The sequence below is a fragment of the Tiliqua scincoides genome, chromosome 1 (assembly GCF_035046505.1).
Source record: "Tiliqua scincoides isolate rTilSci1 chromosome 1, rTilSci1.hap2, whole genome shotgun sequence".
In the NCBI taxonomy this organism is placed as follows: domain Eukaryota; kingdom Metazoa; phylum Chordata; class Lepidosauria; order Squamata; family Scincidae; genus Tiliqua; species Tiliqua scincoides.
In genome coordinates, this window is record NC_089821.1 from 203557619 (window position 1) to 203580903 (window position 23285).

At 44.0% G+C, this 23285-nt stretch overlaps 1 protein-coding gene across 1 annotated transcript in view; it reads left to right on the plus strand.

Annotated features, from left to right (window-relative positions):
• The first annotated feature begins 2847 nt into the window (after window positions 1-2847).
• Window positions 2848-23285, plus strand: part of LOC136646958 (R-spondin-3-like) — a 28334-nt gene continuing 7896 nt past the window's right edge. Inside the window, 4 exon segments of the mRNA XM_066622734.1 lie at window positions 2848-2881; window positions 5052-5246; window positions 6746-6892; window positions 9321-9518. Coding sequence (XP_066478831.1) covers window positions 2848-2881; window positions 5052-5246; window positions 6746-6892; window positions 9321-9518 — 574 coding nt within the window.

A 23285-nucleotide genomic window follows, 5' to 3' on the forward strand; every position in this document is an offset into this window, starting at 1 on the left:
GTCGAACAGAAACTTAGGTTTGGTCTGTCTTACATAAATAAGCCTGCTTAGCAAGCCATTATTACACCTGATTTGGGAAAAAAATACATCATAACAAAGCAGGATATTGAATATATGGTTTATTTAACATGGAAGTAAAAATGTAGAATTTCTAAAGAAACTTTCTGACCATGTGTAAAATTTCAGTAAGCAAGAAACTCTTTCAGTTTCTCCCTAAATATACAGGTATTCATTTTTTGTTTCCTTTTCTTCTTGAAATCTTACTGCATATCTTAGTTAGAGGTAAAGAGGAGATCAAATCCAGGACTGCTAGGCTTATTCTGATCTCCATATAACTTCTTTATAGCATTTGAAGTACATTCACTTACAGCATAATCTTATGCATGACAACTCAGAAAGGACAGCTGAATCCTATCCAGGACTTATGCTGGCAAATCACAATTCATCATCATCGCGATTCCTTTATACTCTCATGATTCACCAGGGTGACCATATGAATCATGTTCACAATTCATCAGGGTGACCATGTGAATCATGCTCGTGATCATGAATCACAATTCATGATTCATGAGACCAATGGCAGAAAGGCTACTCTGCCATTTGGTAGGTTGCAACCACTAGGGCAGACAACCAAAGGCCATGTGCGGGTGATAGCAGCTCAATGAATCTATTCCATTCAATGCTGCTGCCAGAAAGTGAGTGGGGGGCAGAACAGGACAGGACCATGGATGGTTTGGGGTGGGGAGCAGGCTGAACTGGGGGCAGAAGGGAGTAGAAGGACAAGGATCTCAACAGCAACAGTGCTGCCAAGATCCTATCTCCCTTTTCCCAGCCCGACATACCGCTGACTCTCCTTGGACTTACACCAGCTAAATAGACCTGTTGGAGGTCAGGCCATGTACAGGCAGGTAAGCAACAAAGCAAAAAAGATTTTTACTTCTATCTCCCAGGCCATCTGGATGCCCACCCCCACCAGTGTGTACTCCATTAGCAGCACTGCATGTTATAGGCTAGCAGGGGTTAGGATAGTGCTATAAGTATCATGAAATTCAATAGGTCTTAAACCCAGGAAAGTGTGTATAGGATTGCAACTTCCAATTCGTATGGGCTTTGAATATACAGTATGTTCCTGTAAAAAAGAGAGGGTACAGATAATGTGCTCAGAGCCTAACCATTTTCGAGCTACACACCTTTTTCTCCCAGAATGTTCTACGTAATTTGAACATATATCCACCAGATTACAACATTCTGGGTTCCAAAACAGAACCTCCATGGATACTGGGGTCAGACTCTACTACAGTGCAATCCTTTTCGCTCTAAGCCTAGGAGCAGAAACTTGCATAAGTTGCTCTCTTTTTAATGTTTGTGCTGCTTCTTCTCTCCTTATATAGAGATTAACATAATCAGGATGTTTTCATGCCCAAGAGCTGCAACATAGTAGACTGTGAGACAAGCAAGGCATGTTTGTCCTCCTGTTCCGTCCCAGTCAAGCCCCTTTCGACTGCCTAATGTACATCTCTCTGTTCTTCTGGATTACGTCTCTTTCCTATTCCAACCTCCCCTTTGCTGAGTGACTACTCAGCAGCACTGCGCTGGCATCACCCTCTCCAGCAATAGCAGAGTCCCATCAAACTCCCAGGATAACGGGTAGTTTTGACACGGCAGATAGCCCAGCAGCTATGACCCATAACTATGCTGTTGGAGAGTAATAGGAGCAGTTGCAAAGAACAGGGCTGAGGTTTCTCCTCCACCAGGAGTCATTGCAAGAGCACCCAACACTTATTGCGGTGCTAAAGGTTGTTTGGCTGCATCTAGGCTTTGCTCTAGCTGGATTCTTGGTGCACTTGGGTTTTGCTAGGGAAAAAGGGAAGCTGGTACAGTGCAGGCTGTTTGTGGACCACTGTAATGTTATGTGCCTTTGTATTCTTCTGGTGCCTTTTCCACCACTCCCTGTCCTCCCCTGACATGCCTCCCAGCATCTCTGATTCCGCGCTGATTGCTTCTCTCCACCCCAGCCCTCCCCCTCCCTGCCCACTGTTCACCAACTCACCTCATCCTGCTGTGGCTAGATGCTCCAGTGGTGTTCTCAGACACACATGTGGTTGCCAGCCTTTCGTGCTGATGGCCCCATTGCATGCATTATTGTTGTAGCCCCAGCACCAACAGAGTGGGCCTTCCTCTGACAGAGCACGCAATCTGCCAGCAGAAGGCACCCAGAGGATTGGGCAATTAATGTACTTTAGCAGTCTTCATGGCCCTTTTGCAGTTACCGTCTGCCAACAGTTTTGGTTATTACTGGCTAGACAGCAAATTTCAAATCATTTGCGCAGAATTTTGTGGGAAATGAGTGTTAAGTACGCCCATATTTTCTGATCCATTTTGTCACCTGAATGAGCAAGGAAGCTAAATTATGCAATGTGCCTATACCACCAGTCACAAGAAATACCTCAGGCAGCCCAATTCTAAGCTGCAGTGGTGCAGCCAGGCCACACAGCCTGCTCTGCATCCTATGCAACCGGAGGAGGCTAGAGGTTTCCTTGTGGTAAGGGGATATTTTCTTCCCTCATAATATAGTTGGTGCAAATCCGGGTAGCCCGTGTAGCGCTGCTTGGCCCAGGAATGGGGTGTGCACTGCCACCACCAATACCGTCTCCTCCTCGGTCTAATCCTCCCCCGTTCTGTCCACTCCTGCCCCAAACACCCCCACCCTGCCTCCAAATCACTCTTCCACTACCCTCTCCCAACCCCCACCCCCGTGCCACCTGGTGCACACTTACCTGTGCTGGCTGGTGCAGGATTAGGATCCAGCCCCCGTGCTGGCCAGCCAGCTCCCACATAAGCACAAACATGCTTTATGGCATGTTTGTGACACTTCGAGCTGGTATGGGGATGGTAACACTGTCTCAAGGGAGACTTTGGATCGCACTGTTAGTTAAGTACTGTTGGAAGTCACTGAAAGAATACATGATAAAGCAGTAAAACTATAATTTCCTGTATTCTAATTTTTACACTTAGTATTACATTATTATTGGAGTATTGATGTATGACTATGTATGATTATATTTTTGTTTTTATTATACACTGACTTGGGTGTCTTTGGTGAGAAAAGCAGCTTGGAAATGTTTAAAGAATAAAATCTGGCGCTTGCTGAGACTGCCTGGCGGCAGAGAGATGAGTGTGTGGGGGGAAGTGGGGAGGAGGCATTCTGGGACGAGGGAAGGCGGGGGAAGGTGAGCGGAGGGTGGGGAGGAGGCGTGGCAGGGGGAGGGAGCAGGACCTGTGGAACTTGGTTTCATCCGATCTTGAGCCCTGTGTTGGACCGCGTGGTTCAATACAGGACTCTCCAATTCTGTGCCAGCTCAAGAGCTACTGCAGAATTGAGTAGCCCCATTGAGGGCTGACTTCCCTTACTCAGGGGAAGGGGAGGAAAGTCTTCTGGAAGAGCCACCATGGGCTACCCAGTCGTGTGTTGGATGCCGTGGCAGCTATTTTGGCAGTGCAGCAGCCATGTGCTCCAGGCAGCTCAGGATTGGACTGCCCTATGGACAGGGAAACAATTGGCAGACTAGCATTGAAGCGAACCCAAGTCTGCTGCTTTCCCTACTCAATTGCTTGTGTCATGGACAGGCTGGCTCCTGAGCCTACTGCAAAGAAAAAGTTTGTGTTTTTTCTAAAGTTTACTTGCATTTTGTTTAATGTGAATATGGACAGAAGGAATTTTGAAACATCTTAGCCTAGGGGCTTGTGCTACATTTACCCCTCAATTGAAACTGAATCATTTGTTATCACTGTGTCGCTTGCAAAATGCAGTTCATATTAATTGATATGCTCTTCAGCATCCATACTTTCAAAATAATGCTTGGACATAACACAAATGCAAAAGAAAAGTCTAAGAACCTTTCATTAGTGGCAGTTGTGTGCACAGGAACAGCATGATGAGGAACAGTCAAAAGTCTTATGTCTTTATTTTGCTGTGTTTTAATGGCTAATGTTCTTCTAAGTTGGTTGAACAGGAATTGCAAGGGATAGGAAAATGGAAAGCACAAGCAGGAATGTGCTAGAGTAATATAACTTTCGGACTTCCTACTTTCAATGCACTTTTCAATTCAAAGTTTACTGTTTGGATGATAGGTCATAACAAATGCAAGAATACAAAAATCAGGATCAGAGGTCAAGTAAGGAAGAATACAGGTGTCTCTGCTATCTGCAGGTGGTAGTTTTCTGCTGCTACTGTGGATAACTGAAACCATGGATAGCAGCAAACCCTACTGAACTCCCCCCTTCATTGAACTCATGACTCATATTGCTTTACTTGCAATCAGTTTGTAAAAAGGAGCTTTTTTCTTTTTTTTGCTTTTTTTTGCTTTGGAACAGAAAATAGACAGTGAGAACCCATACTCATAGCTGCTAGAGGAATATTACAGGAGTCAACAGTGAGAACGCTAACAGGAAAGTGGACAGCAGAGGACTTCTTGTTAGTGTTCTCACTGTCACCTCCTGTAGCGTTCATCTAGCAGCTATGAGTCTAGATGCTCACTGACCACTTCCTGTTCCAAAGTAAGGAAGAAAAATCTTCCTTTTGCAAAATGTTTGCAAATGAAGAGAGGTGAGTCATGAGCACAACGGGGAAAATTTGAGAACCGCAAAGATTATGTCATTGCAAGTTACTTCCAGGAGCCATGTGTGAGCATGGGGGTGTCATGGGATGCCAAAGATTGAGAAGCACTGCTTTACACAGACACCTGTGTATAGCAGGTGACTATAGAGAGTCTGCCCAGTCATTTGCACACAGTGCATAGTTTGGAGCTTAGTTGCAAATAGATATGCATAGTGTCAACCTACACGTATTGTTTGTTGTTCACTCTTAGTTGGGGTTATAAATGAATATTAATATTAATATTGGGGTCATATAAAATGAATTAATACAACAGTAAGAAAATATTGAGTTGCAAGTTGGAAAAAACAATCAGGAGGTTTCAGTGCCAAATTTAAGGATTGTGGAGGTATCAGTGACTGATATACTTTTCTTTTTTTATGACTTTCCTTCTTAGTGCCTCCCAACATGAGCCAAGTTTGCCAAGGAGGATGTGCAACATGTTCCGAATACAACGGATGCCTGACATGTAAACCCCGATACTTTATGTTTCTGGAGAGGAATGGCATGAGAGAGATAGGGATGTGTCTTTCTTCTTGTCCCCCGGGGTATTTTGGAAGACGATTCCCAGATCGGCCAAATAGGTGTGCAAGTAAGTAGAGGAGAAAGGTGCAAGTTCCCTTCTTTTGATGCTACATTCTAAACTCCCATGTTTGGTAATTTGATACATGACATTTGAAAACCTTGAACTTTTGAATTTGTACAAGAGCCATGAAAGTTATTGGAATTTAGGGTGCAATCCTAAGCAACTTTCCAGCACTGAGGTGAGGGCAATACATTTCCAAGGTAAGGGAACAAACATGCCCTTACCTTGAGGAGGCCTCCGTGACTGCCCTTCCCCAACTGCAGGATGCAGCACGTGCCCCATTGGCACAGCTGTGTCAGTACTGGAAAGTTGGTTAGGATTTGGGCCTTAGCCAGATATTTATGTCAGATACTGCTGTCCAAGTGAGACTCAGATTAGGGTAAAGTGGTTGTGTTTATTTTCTCTATTATGAGTATTTAAAGCTGCTGTGTTTTAAGAAAGATTAACATTGTATTGTTTTTATTGTATTTAATTAATTTTATTGATTACATGGTTAGCCATTTGAGCATCTAAGGAGAAAGGCAGTGTAGAAGTTTTTTGAACATAGGAAGCTTCCTTCTATAGAATCAGAGCCTTGGTCCATCTATTTCACTATTCTCTACACTGATTGGCTGAAGCTTTCAGGTTGCAGACAAGAATCTGTCCTGCATGGGATGCCTGGGATTGAACCAGGAGCATGTGCTCAGACACTGAACTGCAGTCCCTTCCTGAAAGAAATAACCCTGAAAGTTTGTTTACTGGTTTTCATGGTATGGTTTCACTGAAAGCTGCTTTTGTGTTTTTTTTTGTTTGTTTGTTTGTTTTTTGGTAAGTTGTCATGGAAACAAGGGGTAAAAGTTTTAGAAATAGATCATACATGTGCAAAACACACATAAACTATGCACATCTGATGTTTATGTCTTAAACTTTTCTGATGTTTATGTCTTAAACACATCTGATGTTTATGTCTTAAATTTCTAAAACTTTTACCCCTTGTTTCCATGACAACTTACCAAAAAACAAAATTACATATTAAGGCAAAATTTGACGTTCTTGGCTACTAATGATCTCAGCAATGACTAAACCTCAAGGGCTTTAGTAGCAATGAGAAAAGATGCATTTTACATAGATATAGACTGCATTCCCACAACTCAAGGTCCTTTACGGTTGTCGCAAAATGCAAAACATTATTTTACTCAGTTGTGTTACTGCCCAAGCAGCAAGCGTCCACAGCAGTGCACCAGTAGTCTCTTAACAACTTCTAGCGCCAGTACGTCAGCATGGGGGCAGGAGGGAGATATGGTTGGGTGGAACAGAGTAGAGAAGGGGAGAAATGGGGCAGAGACCAGGGCATCTTTCTAGCATTTGAGCTGACAATTAGGTAACCACTAAGACTCCTTGGAGGATCAGATTTGGCCTTGGCACCTCCAGTGTATATAAACCCTGGCCAGCATATGATCTCACACAAACTTGAGTAGATGTGGATAAGCAGGCCAGGAAGTCATTGCTGATTTCTTGCCTTTCAGAATGTAAAGCTGACTGTGATGCCTGCTTCAATAGCAATTTCTGCACAAAGTGTAAAAATGGGTTTTACTTACACCGTGGAAAGTGCCTTGAAAACTGTCCTGAATGGCTGGAGCCCAACAATCACACTATGGAATGCAATGATATTGGTAAGTAAACCAACCCTCCTGAGAACTGTACCTAGTAAGCCTTCTATGTTTGTGTTCCTTTTGGCTATATTGGTTATGGTACATAGCTACATTATGGCCCAAAATAGAGGATACAAGAGTGGAAGCAGAACATATGAAAATCAAGAGGTTAACATGGGAGAAATAGGGGCTGAAGAGCCTGGGTTTTGGTGGTAGCAGAGGAAGAGGGGGAAAGATGGGATATCAGGGAAAGGAACAAATGATTCCGTTTCAATTGAGGGGTAAATGTAGCACAAGCCCCTAGTCTAAGATTCCAACCACCATGCAAGACCATGATTTGAGTCTGTATTCTCTGTAGCCTGAACCAGACTTCAGGCAATGAGTGAATCCCTTGGTAGGCCATAAAATACTTTCTCATTTGTAGTGGAGAAGCTTGTCTTTCTGGTTATTTTTAATGTACGAGCTCGTATATCTCGTATATCTCAAAACTCCAAGCAAAACATCAAGTGGAAGCAGTGACTCTCAATTATCTCACACTTTGATCAGTTAAGGGGAACTATATATTGGAGGCTTGGGGTTAAATTTCAGGTGTCCCCTTTCAGTGGTGAATGATAGATAGAGAAGTCCAGGACTGTAACACACACTCACACCAAATCAAAGGAAAAAAAGGACATAAACACAAAACGTCATCAATTTGACTTTGCACCAAATATAGAAAGATGGAGGGGTGGGGGGGCAATGACTGAGGGTGCCAAAGGTCACCTATTCATATTTGCTGAAATGAGGCTTGCACTGTTTCAGGAATAATCGGGCTAGTTTGACAAGACATAGCAATCTCCTCGTTCCAAAGGGGGGGCAGAAAAGGGATTGATAGACAAAGGGCGAAATCCTAACCCCTTATGTCAGTGCTTTCCAGCACTGGCATAGAGGTGCCAATGGGACATGTGCTGCATCCTGCAGTTGGGTGGCACTCATGGAGGCCTCCTCAAAGTAAGGGAATGTTCGTTCCCTTACCTCTGAGCTGCATTGCCCTTATGTCAGTGCTGGAAAGTACTGACATAAGGGGCTAGGATTGCGCCCGAACTCAGATTGGCTAGTCAGTAGTCTTAGCTAGTTTCAGGGAGATAAGCAAGAGAGCTGAGTTCACTTCCCCAGGGAAAGTTTTCTTGGAGGGAAGGTCAGTGAGTGTTGAGCTGCAGTTTGTGGTAGCACTTAGAGGAAGGGTATGGGGAAGAAAATGGAAAGGCTATAAGAAGAAGAGAGCAATCTGATATCTATTCTGGATGCTAGCTGGCACAGTGATTCTTGGGTAGCAGAAGGAATGCAAGTGCTCAACATACCAACAGTGGGTACCTGAGCAATCCACATGCAGCAGCACAGCAGCACATGAGCAGCTGATGACAGAAGGGACATGGCACAGGATATGAACAATGGGCCACAAAAGGGGTCTGTGTCCTGGCTTTTCAAAGCCAAATCCCCATCGGAGAAGACAGAGGCGATTGTGGGGTGAGGTCATCAATGACCATTTTTGGTGCCTCGATGGACATTGACAGTCCATCCTCAGTGTGTCCTCTATTTCTGAGGAGGGTGTAGCGGAGACTTCTCATTTATTCTGGACGCCTGTGCCTTAATTAACATAAGACTCGTGATTGTCTTTGCAATTACATTGATGAGGGATGCCCAGGTTGAAGGCCCTTCTTTTTTGTTTCCTCATGGTCTTGTTTACCTCAGAAACCTCCCAAGGCGTGACCTTCCTTATAGGTTTGAATTTGGTAACCAAGCTATAGCGGATTATTGTATATTTCAAGGGTAAAGCTTGTCCTAAATCAGCCAGGAACAAGTGTTTGCTCTGATGAACCAAAGTTGTGTGTTTTCTCTAAAGGCTTGTGGGACCTGATGCTTCTTTGCTATCAACACAAGCAAAATGACACAAGACCTATCAAGATCATGCTTACCTTGCATACACTCAGCATCATTAACATGTGTATGCAAATGTGTTGGGACCACATTCTTTCTTCTCTTCGCCTTTGCCAAATGGAGGCCTATAGTTGCCTCCATGGATCATCACACCTCTAGCAGAGACAGGTTAAATACTGTATTCAGTATAACCCCTGCTAACTGCTAAGAGGCACTTTTTCAAGTGGGTGCTCCTCTTTTATTTAGCAGGGGGAGAATAACTGGCCCTCCTCACCCCAGCATTGTCTTTTCTAGTGACTGTCTGCTGGTGTTGCATTTTTTTAGATTGTGAGCCCTTTTGGGACAGGGAGCCATTATTTATTTGATTTTTTTTTCTCTGAACTGCTTTGTGAATTTTTTGTTGAAAAGCGATATATAAATACTGTTAATAATCATAATAATTAATATGTTCATTGTGTGAAAAGAATATATCTTGTAGGTCTTGTCCACATGTAAGCCTATTGAACCTGTTGATCTCATATCTTTATTACAGTGCATTGTAAAACTAGTGAATGGAGCGAGTGGAGCCATTGCTCAAAGAGAGGGAAAACATGTGGCTTCAAAAGAGGAAATGAAACAAGGGTCAGAGAAATCCTGCAGCTTCCTCATACAAAGGGCAACCCATGTCCACATACAACTGAGACCAGAAAATGTGTTGTACAAAAAAAGAAATGCCAGAGGGGAGAACAAGGTACTCTTTTTTTCCTCGATGACTTAAGTTTATTATTGTTTAATATGTTTGAAATGATCAATTCCTTATTCAGACTTATTTCATTAGAACCTTGATTGGACCTTAAACATAACTTTGCCTCAGCAAAGTCCTGGAACATCTCTGTGAAATGTTAGGAATCTGAACTCTTGGCATTTGATTTTTTAAACAAAAAGATTTTTTTCTATTCCTCTGAATCTATCAGGATTAAAATAAAATGTCTTCATTTTGCTACTAAGACATGATTCTAATTTTAATGAAATCATTATTGTGACAGCTTGAAGGAAGAGAAGTAAACTACTGAATATTTTCACTTACCATCAATTGCACCATTTAGAACAGGGGTGTCAAACATAAGGCCCCGGGGCCGGATGTGGCCTTCAGAAGCTTTTTTTATCTGGCCATCAGGCTCTCAGCTGCTGAGTAATGCTGAGGTGACACTGCTGAAAGGGTGACCCACATGATAATTGGGTTCTCCCATATCTTGAAATATGATCAAGATTTGTGTATTTTCTCTCCTGTCATTAGCAGCTTATGAGTTCCTATACGAGAACAGAGTGTTTATTTCTGGTTTTGACTTGTTTAATGACATCACTTCCTGTGTAATGACATCACCACCAGCCCTCAGCAGGCATCATGAATGCTTTTCGGCCCTCTGTATGACATGAGTTTAACACCCCTGATTTAGAAGATGTAAGTAAACAATTGAATACAATGACATCCCTTTCTTACTTATATATATGGAAAAATGTGGCATCACTGACTATGACAAATGGATACCTGATCATGATCTACTTAATTATTCAATTTCAAGGTATCTAATGGGGTCATTTGGTGAAACACATTCATGTATGAGATATTATTTTAAAGAAAACCTTCTTTAATTATATACATCTAGAAGTCTTTTGAAAACAAAACCAATGATCCTGGTAGATTCATCATCTTGCTTATGCTGTTCTACATTAATAAAGCCTGAGTGGCAAGTCATTATTTTATTTTACTTGGAAAAAAATCAACATATCACAATAAATCTAATATATGGACTATTTCCCATAGAGCTACAAAATGAAGTATTTCTAAAGAAACAGTCTGATCATGTGCAAGATCCCAATAAGCAAGAAACCCATTCCATTTCCCAAGTATAATCAGTCATCATTTCCATTTCTTCTCTAATTGTATGTGTTAAGTTCTGTAAAGACAGAATGTTGTGCATGGAGGAGGCGATCAGGACTGGGAGGTTTCCTCTGGTCTCTGTGCACTGATTAAAACTTCTGCACAAAGTCTGATACACCTCGATTCTTAATGGGCTTACATGATTCTCACATGATCTGTTCCCTGTAGAAAGAGATGGTCCAGATCCTGTGTCCAGAATGTAAGCATGTCCTAGTTATACACCTATGCCCCTGTGCAGAAATTACAATCAATGAATAGAAGTGGGGGGCCCATAGGCACGATCCCCATCCCTCCTCCTACACATACACATCCTCCTCCTCCTCCTACACATCCCTCCTCCTACACATTTCTCCTCAGTTCACTTGCATCAGAAAAAGACTTGTCCACACTCTCTGGTCCTTCTCTGAAATAGCAGTCTGCTCAATATTTCAACTCCTGCTGTTTCTAAGAAGCTTAATACGCCCTTTTCTTTGTTCATCATTGGCATTATAATGGGTGCAGCGTCCTTGATTCCTTTAACTGTTTGCTCTCAGAATGTTCTAATTTGAATATATGTGCACCATATATGTAAAGCATCAATATAATAGACAGGCAGTTAAATGTAAATTGATTCACCTATAGTTTCTTCTCTTCTGTTTCTCATCACAATATAGTGAGTACTGCAGCACATTCCTTTTAGCTCTAAGCAAAGGAGCAGAAACTGACATAAGCTGTTCTCTTTTTAATGTTTGTGCTGCTGCTTCTCTCCTTATATAGAGATGAACGTAATCAGGATATTTTCATGCCCAAAAGCTGCAACACAGTAGACTGTGAGACAAGCGAGGCATGTTTGTCCTCCTATTTAGTCCCAGTCAAGCCCCCTATGACTGCCTAATGTTCACCTCTCTGTTCCTCCAGCATTTTCCTTTCCTATTCCCACCTCCCCTTTTGCTGAGTGACAACTCAGCTGTCCTGCACTGCCAACATTCTCTCCAGCAATAGTAGAGTCCCATCAAATTCTTGGGATAATTTGTAGTTTTAACACTGCATGGCCCAGCAGCTATGACACAACAACTATGCTGTTTGAGAGTGATAGGAGCAGCTGCAAAAGCTTGTGGACAAGGCTGGGATTTCCCTTCTGCCAGAAGTCACTGCAAGAGCCCTCACCATTTATAGTGGTGCTGAAAGCTTGTTTGGCAGCTTCTAGGGTTTGTTCTAGCTGGATTCTTGGTATGCTTGGGTTTTGCTAGGGAAAAGGGGAGGCTGGTGCAGTGAAGCTGCTTGAAGACTACTGTAGTGTCACGTGCCTTTATATTCTTCTGTGGCCTTCTCCACTTAAAACACAGTCATTTTCATTCTTTTTTCCATTGGTAGATCTTTTTCATTTCATTTTATCTGAATGGAATTCTCATTACGTGACATGTACTTGGAATATTGTTTGATGTGCAAAATGTTGAAGGTCTTCCAGTGGTTGAGGCACCTCCATTTTGTTCCCCCTGCTTGGAATGGGTCCAAAGGGGAGGAGGAGAGGCTGCTTGCATGCCACAGTGAGGCTCCCTGAAAAACCGAGTGCTTTACACCCCCTCTGGGTACACCATTGGTTTGAGGATATTGATGCGATTTCCAGAGGCATGCTAGGGACACTGGTAAAGCAACAGTATTTGCCACTTTCTGCTTGGCAAATATCCACCACTCACATATTTAAATAAATGTTTTTCAGAAATCTTCATGGCTCTTCTGCCAGCAGTATTGGTTGTTTCTGGCTAGACTGTAAATCTGAAATTATTTGCACTGAATTTTTGTGGGAAATGAGTGTTACAGCCCAATCCTAAATGGGTCAACTCAAAAATAAGTCTCATTATGGTCAATGGTGCTTACTCCCAGGAAAGCCTTAAGGCGCAATCCTACCCTGCGCTGGAACAGGCAAGCCAAGAGGCTTGCCCGTGCTGTATCCAGCGCAGGACAGGGGCCGAAAGTGGCTCAGCCAAAGATAAGGGGAAACTTTTTCCCTTACCTCTGGGTAAGGAATGTGGGTATGGGTCTCCTTGGACTTGTGCCACCTCCCGAGGTGGCACAAATCTGAAAAGAGCAGAGTGACTTGAAGCCGCTCCAAGCTCCCCGGGAATAGGGGTTGGGATCCAGCATAAGTGCTGGATCCCATCCCCACCTCCCACTCCCCACTCACCCACCCCCTGGGCCACCCATCACCTGCCCTTCCCCCACCCAGGAATGTCTCCTCCCCACCCACCCCAGAGCCTTGCATCGGCCCAGCTGGGCCAACGCAAGGCTCACTGAGGAAGCCAGCACGGACACTTGTGTCAGCCTCAGCAAGCTGGCAGACCTCCATGTGCCAGCCCGGCTTACTCCCGAGGAGGCGCAAACATGCCCAACATGTTTTCTGGATTGCGCATATTTTCTGATCCAGCTTAGCACCTACATAAGCAAGGAAGTTACATTATGCAACATGCATCTACCGCCAATTACAACCAATACCTTTTGGTTCTGTTGGAAAACTATAAGAGAATATATGCTAAACCAGTAAAAATAAAATTGATTGTATTCTAAATTTTTCATTTGATGCTATTACATTATTATTGTTAGGAGGATTTGTCTATTATTGTCCATGGCGCATGTGCTGGGAGGGCCACTGTTCTGATGGAGCAGTGATGGTGTTTTGGTGCCATGGGGCACCCCTGAAGAGGTGACTGGGAGCATGACAGCAATCTGCCCTTTCAACACCCTTAGAGTTTCTGAGCTTTTATATCTTGCTCTGTCCATCTCCCCTTCTCCAAGGGAAATTCACTTGCCACCCAGGTTCTTCTAGCCTCTCCAGTGGCAATAGCACCTGCCCCACACTGGCAAACTACTGGCACTACAGGCTCCCAAAACCAGTTTGGCATAGTGGCCACCATGACCCTGCCAAGCCAGTCAGGCACCAAGATAAGGGTAGCGCGATAACTTCCAAGACTGCACCAGGCCATGCCATTACCTAAAGTACCAGCATTAGGAGTGCTGTGGCTCTTGCCACACCCCCCATATGACTGCAGGGATAGCAGGAGCAGCCATGGTGTGGCCTCCCTTGAGTCTTGTCTGAAAACACTGGTCTGTGCCATGCCACCAAAGGCCATACTGCCCATCTCTTCCAAGGCAAGTGAGTCCAATCCCAGACAATTATATATAAGAATATACAATGCATGAACCATTCAAGATAGTTTGAGGAGGCATTAAAGCAATCCCTCCTTCCAGCAATGTGGTTGCTTGGTTTGAAGAAGCTCCGAATACATAGAGCAGCTCTTCCAAATGCACAAAACCACACTGCATCCCACTCTGCATGGAAAATAGGGGTTTGATTCAGATATTTTATTGGTTGTTTATCATTGTATTTGTTTCAAGTATTTCTAGGCTGCCTTTTTAAAGGCGAATATACAAAATATCCTACAATTTTAAAAAACAACACACCTCTTATATCAACATTATACCGTAGGGTGCAATCCAAACCTGCGCTGGAGCAGGCAAGCCAGGAGGCTTGCGCTGCATCCAGCGCAGGTTTGCAGCGAGCAGCGGCTCAGCCAGGGGCAAGGGGAAGCTCTTCCCCTTACCCCTGGGTAAGGGCTGCACACCCCTATGGATCTCCTCAGACCTGCGCCACCTCCGGAGGTAGCACAAGTCCAAGGAGTGCGGAGCAGCTAGAAGCTACTCTGCTCGCCCCAGGGACAGGGGTTGGGATCCGGCATAACTGCCAGGTCCCAGCTCCGCCCCCAGCTCCCTGCACACCCGCCTCCGGGCCCGCCCTCCCCCCGTCCAGTAAGGCCCCCTCCTGCCCCCTCCCCACACACCCCCACACCTACCTTTGCCGCTTATGTCGGTGTGCTTGCACCGACACAAGCAGCGGTGCAGGAGCCGCAACGGAGGCTTCTGGCTACCTCCACACGTCGGCGTATCTGAATGCACTGATGTGGCTCCCGCTCACGGAGGCACAAATGTGCATTATGGCATGTTGGCAATCCTTCAGGGCCATCTATGCCGGCATAACTGCTGGTTAGGATTGCGCCCTAAGGCTCTTGAGTTACACGGTTACCCTCTATGAACTCTTTTCAGGCTAGAACTCAGCACAGCAGATGAAAGGTCAGTAGTGATGAACAAACTGTCTTTCAAGTCTTTCAACTGTCTTTCAAACTTGTCTGCCACTACTGAGCTACCCAGTGAGAAATTCCAGATAAGTTTCCAAGGAATCCAGAATACAACTTGAAATCCATTTTGTTTTAATACTTTAGGCTTATATCATGCTTTAAAATCCACATAAAACGTTCTCTTGGTTTTCTGAAGAGAGGAAGGCCATCGTTCAGACCACATTTAACAGTACTATTTATTTTTCAAATCAGTTCATCCATCCCTAATTAGCATGTGTCCGTGCAATGTAACCAACACATTTGTAGACGGATTTGATAAATATGCAGTTGACTCTTGTGTAGACAGAGGGAGTCCAGTCGGACGTCCTGTTGGGCTTTCAGTAGATTTCCTAAATCACTGCTTAACTAAAATTCCCAAAGCCATTCATCAGTGTTAGTGTAGCTGTGGTTTTAGCCGAAGACAATGCAACACAATGCCAGGAGGCTTAAACTATTAAGTGTTTAAATTCCTCTTATTTAAACACCCCTCACACACCATCCAGATACAGGCACCCGTGAATACAATAGGCTGTAAAGAAAAGTAGGCTGCTCATTTAGTGTTTCTGGGGAAAGCATTTTTGTGTCAATCATCTCATTTCTTTGTTTAAGAGCATAGGTTTTATTAACATCCAGTGAAACCACCAGAGAGAAGCAGTGGAAACAGTACTAAGCAGTCCATTAAAATAAACAATTTATTTATGTGCACATTGACCTCAAAGCAAACTCTGTTCAGGGGTGCTGGAGAGGTGAAGCAGGTTGGAAGCACTGGCCAGTGCCCTTCAGAGGGTCCACTTGGCCAGGTCCTTGGCCATCCTGGAATCCTCAGTACTGGTTGTAGTCTTCTAGGTGCTGTGGGGGGTGGAAAGTGGACAATAGGAGGCCTGGAGCAGGACTTTATCCCAGAACCCCCATCAACCTGGCGCCAGCACTGGCTTCATGCTCACTGTTGGAATTACTTCAGAGTAAATACGAATTGGATTGGACTGCACATGAAAGAGGAAGGAAATGTGTTGCATTCTATTTTATAAATATATTACAGGCTGACATCCATATGCAAAACACAGTTAAGCCAGAATACTTTGATAATGATCCAGGTCTATGTAACCCCGTTGACTTTGGCTTCAGGTAGAGAATTTTGGTGCCTACCAGTCTTTGACCAAAAGTTATGTTGGACATGTGACTTGAACACAGAATTAATGAAGTCAGTGGGAGCTTCAGAAACGTTCTCAAATATCTGTGATGATTCCTACTAGTTTTGAGCAGGTCAGCTGGGGTTTTGCTACACTATTCTTGCAGTTTCTTGATTTCTGCTTACCAGGGTTTTGATATCTCTTGTAAATAATAAATGCCTAATCTTTCTCAGAGGGCATTTTTTTGGCTCTTGATATTAAGAATACATAGTTTTCTTATTAGTGTAATCAAAGAATGCAAGTAAGACTCTTCAGCAATTTGATTTAATGATTGAGGATTTAGATATGCATGTTGGGGTTGACTGGGTAGAAATGCTGCTAGAGCAGGGGTGCTCACACTTTTTTGGCTCGAGAGCTACTTTGAAACCCAGCAAGGCCCGGAGATCTACCAGAGTTTTTTTTACAATGTTCGCGCCATCATAACATATAACATTTATGTGTACAATGTATGTTGGTGTACCTTGAGCCCCACTGAGTATAACAGGACTTACTCCTGAGTAGACATGCCTAGGATTAGGCTGTGAGGCTGCAATCCTAGCCACACTTACCTGGGAGTAAGCCCCATTGAGTACAATGGGCCTTACTCCCGGCGTTTCCTCCCAGAGGCACCTGAAGGGGGGGGTCGGCACTCCACGATCTACTCATTTTGCCTCGTGATCTACCGGTAGATCGCGATCCACCTATTGAGCACCCCTGTGCTAGAGCATCCATTTTCAACCACTGTGCCGTGGCACACTGGTGCGCAGCGAATGGTCCCCCGGTGTGCCGCGGGAATTTGGGAGAGGGTCATTTATCAATAGGACCATTGGGGATGTTCCCTCTAATTGTGGCCAGAAAGATTATGGTCACAGGGTCTCAGCATCCTTACCAGCTTGTATGCAGCCCCAAACTATGTGAATTCAACTCTGGAACATGCAACAGATGCTTCTCTCTGCTATTAATTCTTTTGTGAATCCTACAGGATTTCAATTTGTTCCAACCCCACACAAAAATACATCCACACAAAATTAGTCATGGCCAAACTGCATATGACACTAAGTACAGCATTGGTGCAGCTGTGCTTACTTTTTCAGGGATGGGGGAAGAGTTGATCCAGATTGGGACCATGGTATAGGAGAGGGGTACTTTAACCATGCTGTAGTCCTGATCTGGACCATCGTTGTCATCACATGGGCTGTTATTCACTCCAGGGAAGAAACTCCCATTGGCCAAACACCCAGTTAAGCCATTTCTGCCCAGTGCTGCATGGTACATGCAACAGGGACCAAACAGGGACCAAAGACACCTGTGGGCTGGGCAAAAATAGATTAATCACTTAACCATCTCAAGAAAGCCATACTTGCTGTTCCTTTTCTGTTTTCCCTGTTCTAGCTGATAGTCAGGTCACAAGGTTTCAGGCAACCTGAGTTGCTCTACCACAAGTATTTGTCCCCTTGAAAATCCTAGGGTTTTGTTTTTTTTTAAATAATCCAGATGGTTGCAAATTGTGCAAACTACCCACTTGTTATGACCTTTCTGCAGATAATGGAGGAATCTGTAGATTTCTTCAAAAATAGCATGAGAAAATAGTTGTATGGTTTGCATGATCAAAGGCAAATATGACCCAGTATTATCCAAGATACTAAACATAAAAAAAGATTGTATAAAATTTGTTCCATGGAATATAACAGTTTGCCTTAATTCAGCATCATGATCCAGCATTTTAGTAACAACATCCTCTTTGGACATATTAACATTTTATATACAGATGATTCAGAATATTTTTAGTAATGGCAATGTAGGACTACTCTTTCAATGCAATGCTACACTTCTATAGTTCACCATTTAAGGACTGGGATGGAGAAGGGGAGGCACTGCATGATATTCATCCACAACTGAGAAGGTATATATCACAAAATAGGAGCCTAGGATAGCAGAGGAGGCAAGTTAATATAGTGCAGGGCTATCAGGTTTCTTCTGGTCCCCACCAGAGTGGTGGTGGGATTGTAAATTGCATTGGAGGATAAGGCTACTAGTAGCAGTAGAATTTCTACCATATGTATGCTGGAAGGCGAAGTATCACACTTCCAGTCTATTTTCTCTTCAGTCTACATTTTTTTTTTAAATTGCCTTCAGGAACTTGGAGCAACCTCTGAGGTTTTTGCAGATGAGGCAAATCATGCCAGCCCAATTCTCTAGTAACAGCATGTGAATGACACCAGTGTGGTTACGGTTAATGCCCTTTCTTTGTGGTTATTCTCCAGGCTGCTGAGGCTTCAGAATTAACATGAATCTAATTACCGTATCTCAGTGCTGACATTTTGCATACGCTGCTGGGTCATCGTAACTTGGATTCTGCAAGTCCAAGCTACTACTGTAATTATGAAAATCTTGTGAAGAGTTTGGATGCTTATTTTTAATGATTTTCTTCTGCCAGGAAATAATCTTTTATATTTTTCCCTTTTTCTTGCAGGAATTTTAACTAAGCTAGCACATTTCTGCTTTATTTTAAGGGCTGGGAGGGGGCAGAGTGGAAAACTCAGTTTCAGACTTCCAATCTGATCTTTTTGTAGCATTTTGGCTTCAGTCAAATTGATAATTTCAATGTTGCAATGACAATTTAAACACCACCACCAAAATGATACAGGGGGAAAACAAGAGGCAGCCCTTACCACCACCCTTGTATGGCTCTCTCAAGTCACTGGGAACATATGAAACTGCCTTACAATGCATTGGATCGTTCGTTCATCCAGACTAGTACTATCTTCTCTGGCAGTGACTCTCTAAGATCTTAGACACAGGTGTCTGGCTCAGCTCTGAGATCTTTTAAAGTGGAGATGCCAGGGGTTGATGCTGAGACTGTCTTTATGCAAAATGTGTATCTTCTACTGAGCAGTGGTCCCTTTCTCTGTTAGGATGCTGTATTAAAAGAGGTGCCTGGTAAATTTTGATCTGTATTTTTGGTGGGAGAGCGATTACAACATATTGGAACTCAAAACTATTAAAAATTATATACACTTTATATTATATTATATATATTTATATACACAAAGTAGGTGACCTTTAAAGGTGGTATAATGTATACACAGGAAAAACAAGATTGGGTCATTGAAACACAAATAGTAGGTGGAAATGTGCAATGTGGTGCAGTAGTTTGTGTTTTTTTTTGGGGGGGGGGGGACACCAATCTCCTGGAAATGAACGCTGGAAGCCAAGCAGAAGTAGCTAAAAATAATGGCCCATTTCAATGGGAAACCACAATTTCCCACTACAAGAAAAAGCCTTGCAAAACTGCATGATCACATGCTTCCCCCCTCCTCTTTTGCATATGAGAAGAGGGTGAATGTTTATGTGTTTGGATCCACATTAAGTAAGAAGTTGGGAAATTGGGGGTTATTCAAACCACAGTTCAGTAACAAACCAAGATATGAAACCACAGTATAATTCTGGTTTGTTTCACCCTGAGGTTTTATATAATATATGTAATACAGAACTGTGGTTTGGTTCCAATTGAAAGTGGAAGCTGTCACTCTCCTTCTCTTGTGCATGAAAGAAGGGGAGAGTGAGTTCATGGTTCTCTGAAGTTATTCGCTGCAGAAAACGAACTAGGCCAACATCTTTCCTTTTGTAGAGTCCCTGAAATAGCTCCAAGTCATATACTGCATCAGCTTCATATCTGTATATGAACAAAAGACCAAATGCTGGCATTGCCAAAGATTTTAGACTAGTATTTGGTTTCTCAGTGTGCTCTGTGCTCTGTTTTTCACCCTATCCCCTTCCAAGAGGTTTTTTTTTTTCCCCCTTCTTCAGTCTTCAAACAAGCTGAGCAGTAACTAAGGGGTCACTTGGCAGCCTTTATCTTCTCTTAAGCTTTTGCTAAAAATGTGCTGGACATAATGCAAGTAAACAACTTTATTAACCAGATTATAAATCATTCAAAACTTTAAAACATATATTGAACGTGCTGCGGTTCTACATCTAAAGTTAGCAGTTAATTAATTGTTCATTATTTGTTATCTTTTGGGCGGCGCAATCCTGACCTGCCCAGAGCTCCCGGACCCGGCAGCTCCACGGAGGGCTGCCGCCGAATCCTGCGCCTCCCGCGCTACTGCGGGAGGCTCCTCCGGAGAAGAGGACATTCGTCCCCTTCCCCTGAGTAAGGGAAGCAGCCCTGCAATGGAGCCACTCACTTTAGCGACAACCAAAAGGTCTGCACTAAATTAAAGGCGCTCTTGTAGGGAGCTCAGCTCCACGGATCCGCCTCTCCCCCTCCCCCGACATGCCTCCCCCGCACCCCCAACACACCTCCCCCACACCCCCGGCCATGCCTCCCCCCTCCCCGGAATGCCTCCCCCACGCCCCCAGCCACGCCCCTGCCTCCCATTCCGCAGCCCGGCGATCCGGGAGACCGCAGAGCTGTGGAACCTGGGAGACTGATGGGCGCTGGGCTAACTCTGGTGCTAGCTCTGGGTGCTGAGTTCCGCAGCGCGGAGCCGTACCACAGACCTCAGGATTGGGCTTTGAATGTTTCATTCTGAGTTCAGATTCTAACATCCTAAGTAATATCCTACATCAGTGGTTCTCACACATTTAGCACCAGGACCCACTTTTTAGAATGTCAGGACCAGCAGGAAGTGATGCCATGACTAGAAGTGACATCACCAAGCAGGAAAAACTTTTACAATCCTAGGCTGCAAACCTACCCACACTTACCCAGAAGTAAGTCCCATTTACTATTATTGTTAAAAGAATATACATAGTAGCTTGTTAAAAGTGCAGGTCTATAACATTTCCCCCAATGCAGTTGCATACCATGGTAGCCTCAAGTCTAATATATTAAAAATAAAATATTGAAATGAATGGTGACCCACCTAGTGGGTCCCGACCCACAGTCTGAGAAACACTGTCCTATATCAAAGGGTTGGCAGCTTGTTAAACAAGTGAACAAGGGATAAATACAGTGAACTGGAAGATGGTAGTTAGCTAAGATATTTTTTATCAGTTGTTTGCATAATTATCACATAATTATAATTGATGGAATTATTACCTATTTCCTATGATACTCTGATTCTGAAACAAATAGGCATGACATACGGCAACAGGTCCAGTTCTTACATTGTCAATTGTAGGGTTTCCAAAACCACAGGGGAACTTGTTTGTGTGAAGTGGCTGTCACATAGGTTACTACCATTTTAACTCTGCTAGTCAAACTGCTCATTTCCACTTACATAAATTTTCCCCAACCCATATGGAAAATGCTTCACACAAAAAGTTTCCTATATGGTTTGGGATTTCAGTGCTGCTCAAATAATCTGAAAACTGATCTTCCAAAACCAAGAAACCCAGCATTTGAATCCTATGGCCAGCTACCTCTGCAAGGAGTTAGATCGACCTGTGGTCTGATGTGATAGAAGGCAACTTCCTATGCTTCTGTGAGAGTTCCTCCTCTTCTGTTTTCTCTCCTTTTTGATGCTATCACTAAGATTTGGTATCCCTAGGGGATGCCAAGGCCCTGGCACCTCAGAAGGGCCCACTGCCACCCAGAGCTTCAGCCAAACCCGCATCAGCACCTCCTTCCCCATCCTGTGAGTTACAGCAGTCACCATCACTTGTTACCTGCTCATTTCCTGAGGAAGTGATGGCAGCAGCTGCTACATCTCCTTGCTATGTGTCTCTTGCTCGCCCATTTACTCTTAGGTGAGGCTGTAGCAGTGATGCAGAAGAGGAGCTGTGGCAGTGTCATGCAAGAGACAATAACTAGAAGGGGTCTACCAAGGGCATTTTGTGCAAGGACCCTCTAAGATCTGGCTATGCACCATCTTTTCAGCAGCAACCATATCAGCAGCAGCATAAGATGCCACAGTGGGGGAAACACGGCATGCACTTTTCTGTTCCTTGAGACCAAGACAGCTTGTTTTGGCTGCTTGAGGGCTCTGAGTACTACCTGACACTGCTGGCAATTCCACTGTCCAGCACTGTCCTTAAATCTGGTGGTTGAATTCATCTGTATTTTCTCCCTTTGCACAGTTGCTGTGAAAAACAGAGCTGCTCATCTTTATTTATCAAGCAAATGCCTTTGATAAACACTGGAAAATTGGGGAAGTATAGAAGTCTGTAGAATGCTGGAGGAAAATATAAGCCATTTTCATGATGGGAAAGTTACAACATTGATTAGGATGGTGAAAGATATAAACCTGATTATAGACAAATGATGGAGATTTACACACATAAATCTGTTCTAAAGTGAATAAGTTAAAAAAGGAAGATCAGTTTAAAAATAACCCTATTAATTTTGACCATGCCAAATAACTTAGATTTAAGTCAGTTTACGCGCAATCCTAACTTGCACTGGAACAGGCAAGCTGGCGGGCCTGCGCTGTATTCAGCCAAGTTTCTGGCAGGCTGTGACTCAGCTGGAGGCAAGGGGAAATAATTCCCCTTACACCAGGTAGAGCCTCAGCAGCCCCAATGGGTCTACTCTGATCTGTGCCACCTAATAAGGTAGCGCAAATTCAAGCATCCTGCCCCCCCCCCCGGAACAGGGCCAGGATCGAGCATAAGTGCCAATCCTGGCCCTGCTTCCCACTCCCTGCCTGCCCATGGGCCTGTCCCCCTGCCCCCCAAACACCTTGTCCCTGCCTCCTCCCCGCTCTCCCTTTTGCCCCCCCCCCCAGAACCCCATGCCATCATGGAAAGGCCTGCAAACTTAACAAGCCTGAGGCCTGCATTGGTGCAAGGAGGCCAGTGCACATCCTTGCGCCAGCCTCCCCAACTCACAGATCAGCACAAACTTGCCTTGTGACACGTTTGCAACAGTCCCAGGCCGGCACAAGGGACTTGCACCAGCTCAAGGGCACTTTTGGAAATACACGCAAAACAGCCCAATCCTATGTCTGTCTACTCAAAAGTAAGTCCCATTATAGTCAATGGGGCTTACTCCCAGGTAACTGTGGATGGGATTGCAGCCTTAGGGCACAATCCTAACCCACTTTCCAGCACCAACATAAGGGCAATGAAGCTCCAAGGTAAGTCAACAAACATGCCCTTATCTTGAGGAGGCCTCTGTGAGTGCCCCCCAACTGCAGGATGCAGCACACCTCCCATTGGTACAGCTATGCCAGTGCTGGAAAGTGCATTAGGATTTGGGCCTTAGTGTTATATAGACCAGCCTGTGTGCATTTCTGCCAGCTGAGAAGCCTAGGCAAAACAAACTATGCATTCACACATCTGATTCACACAAACATTCAACCTGCCCTAGC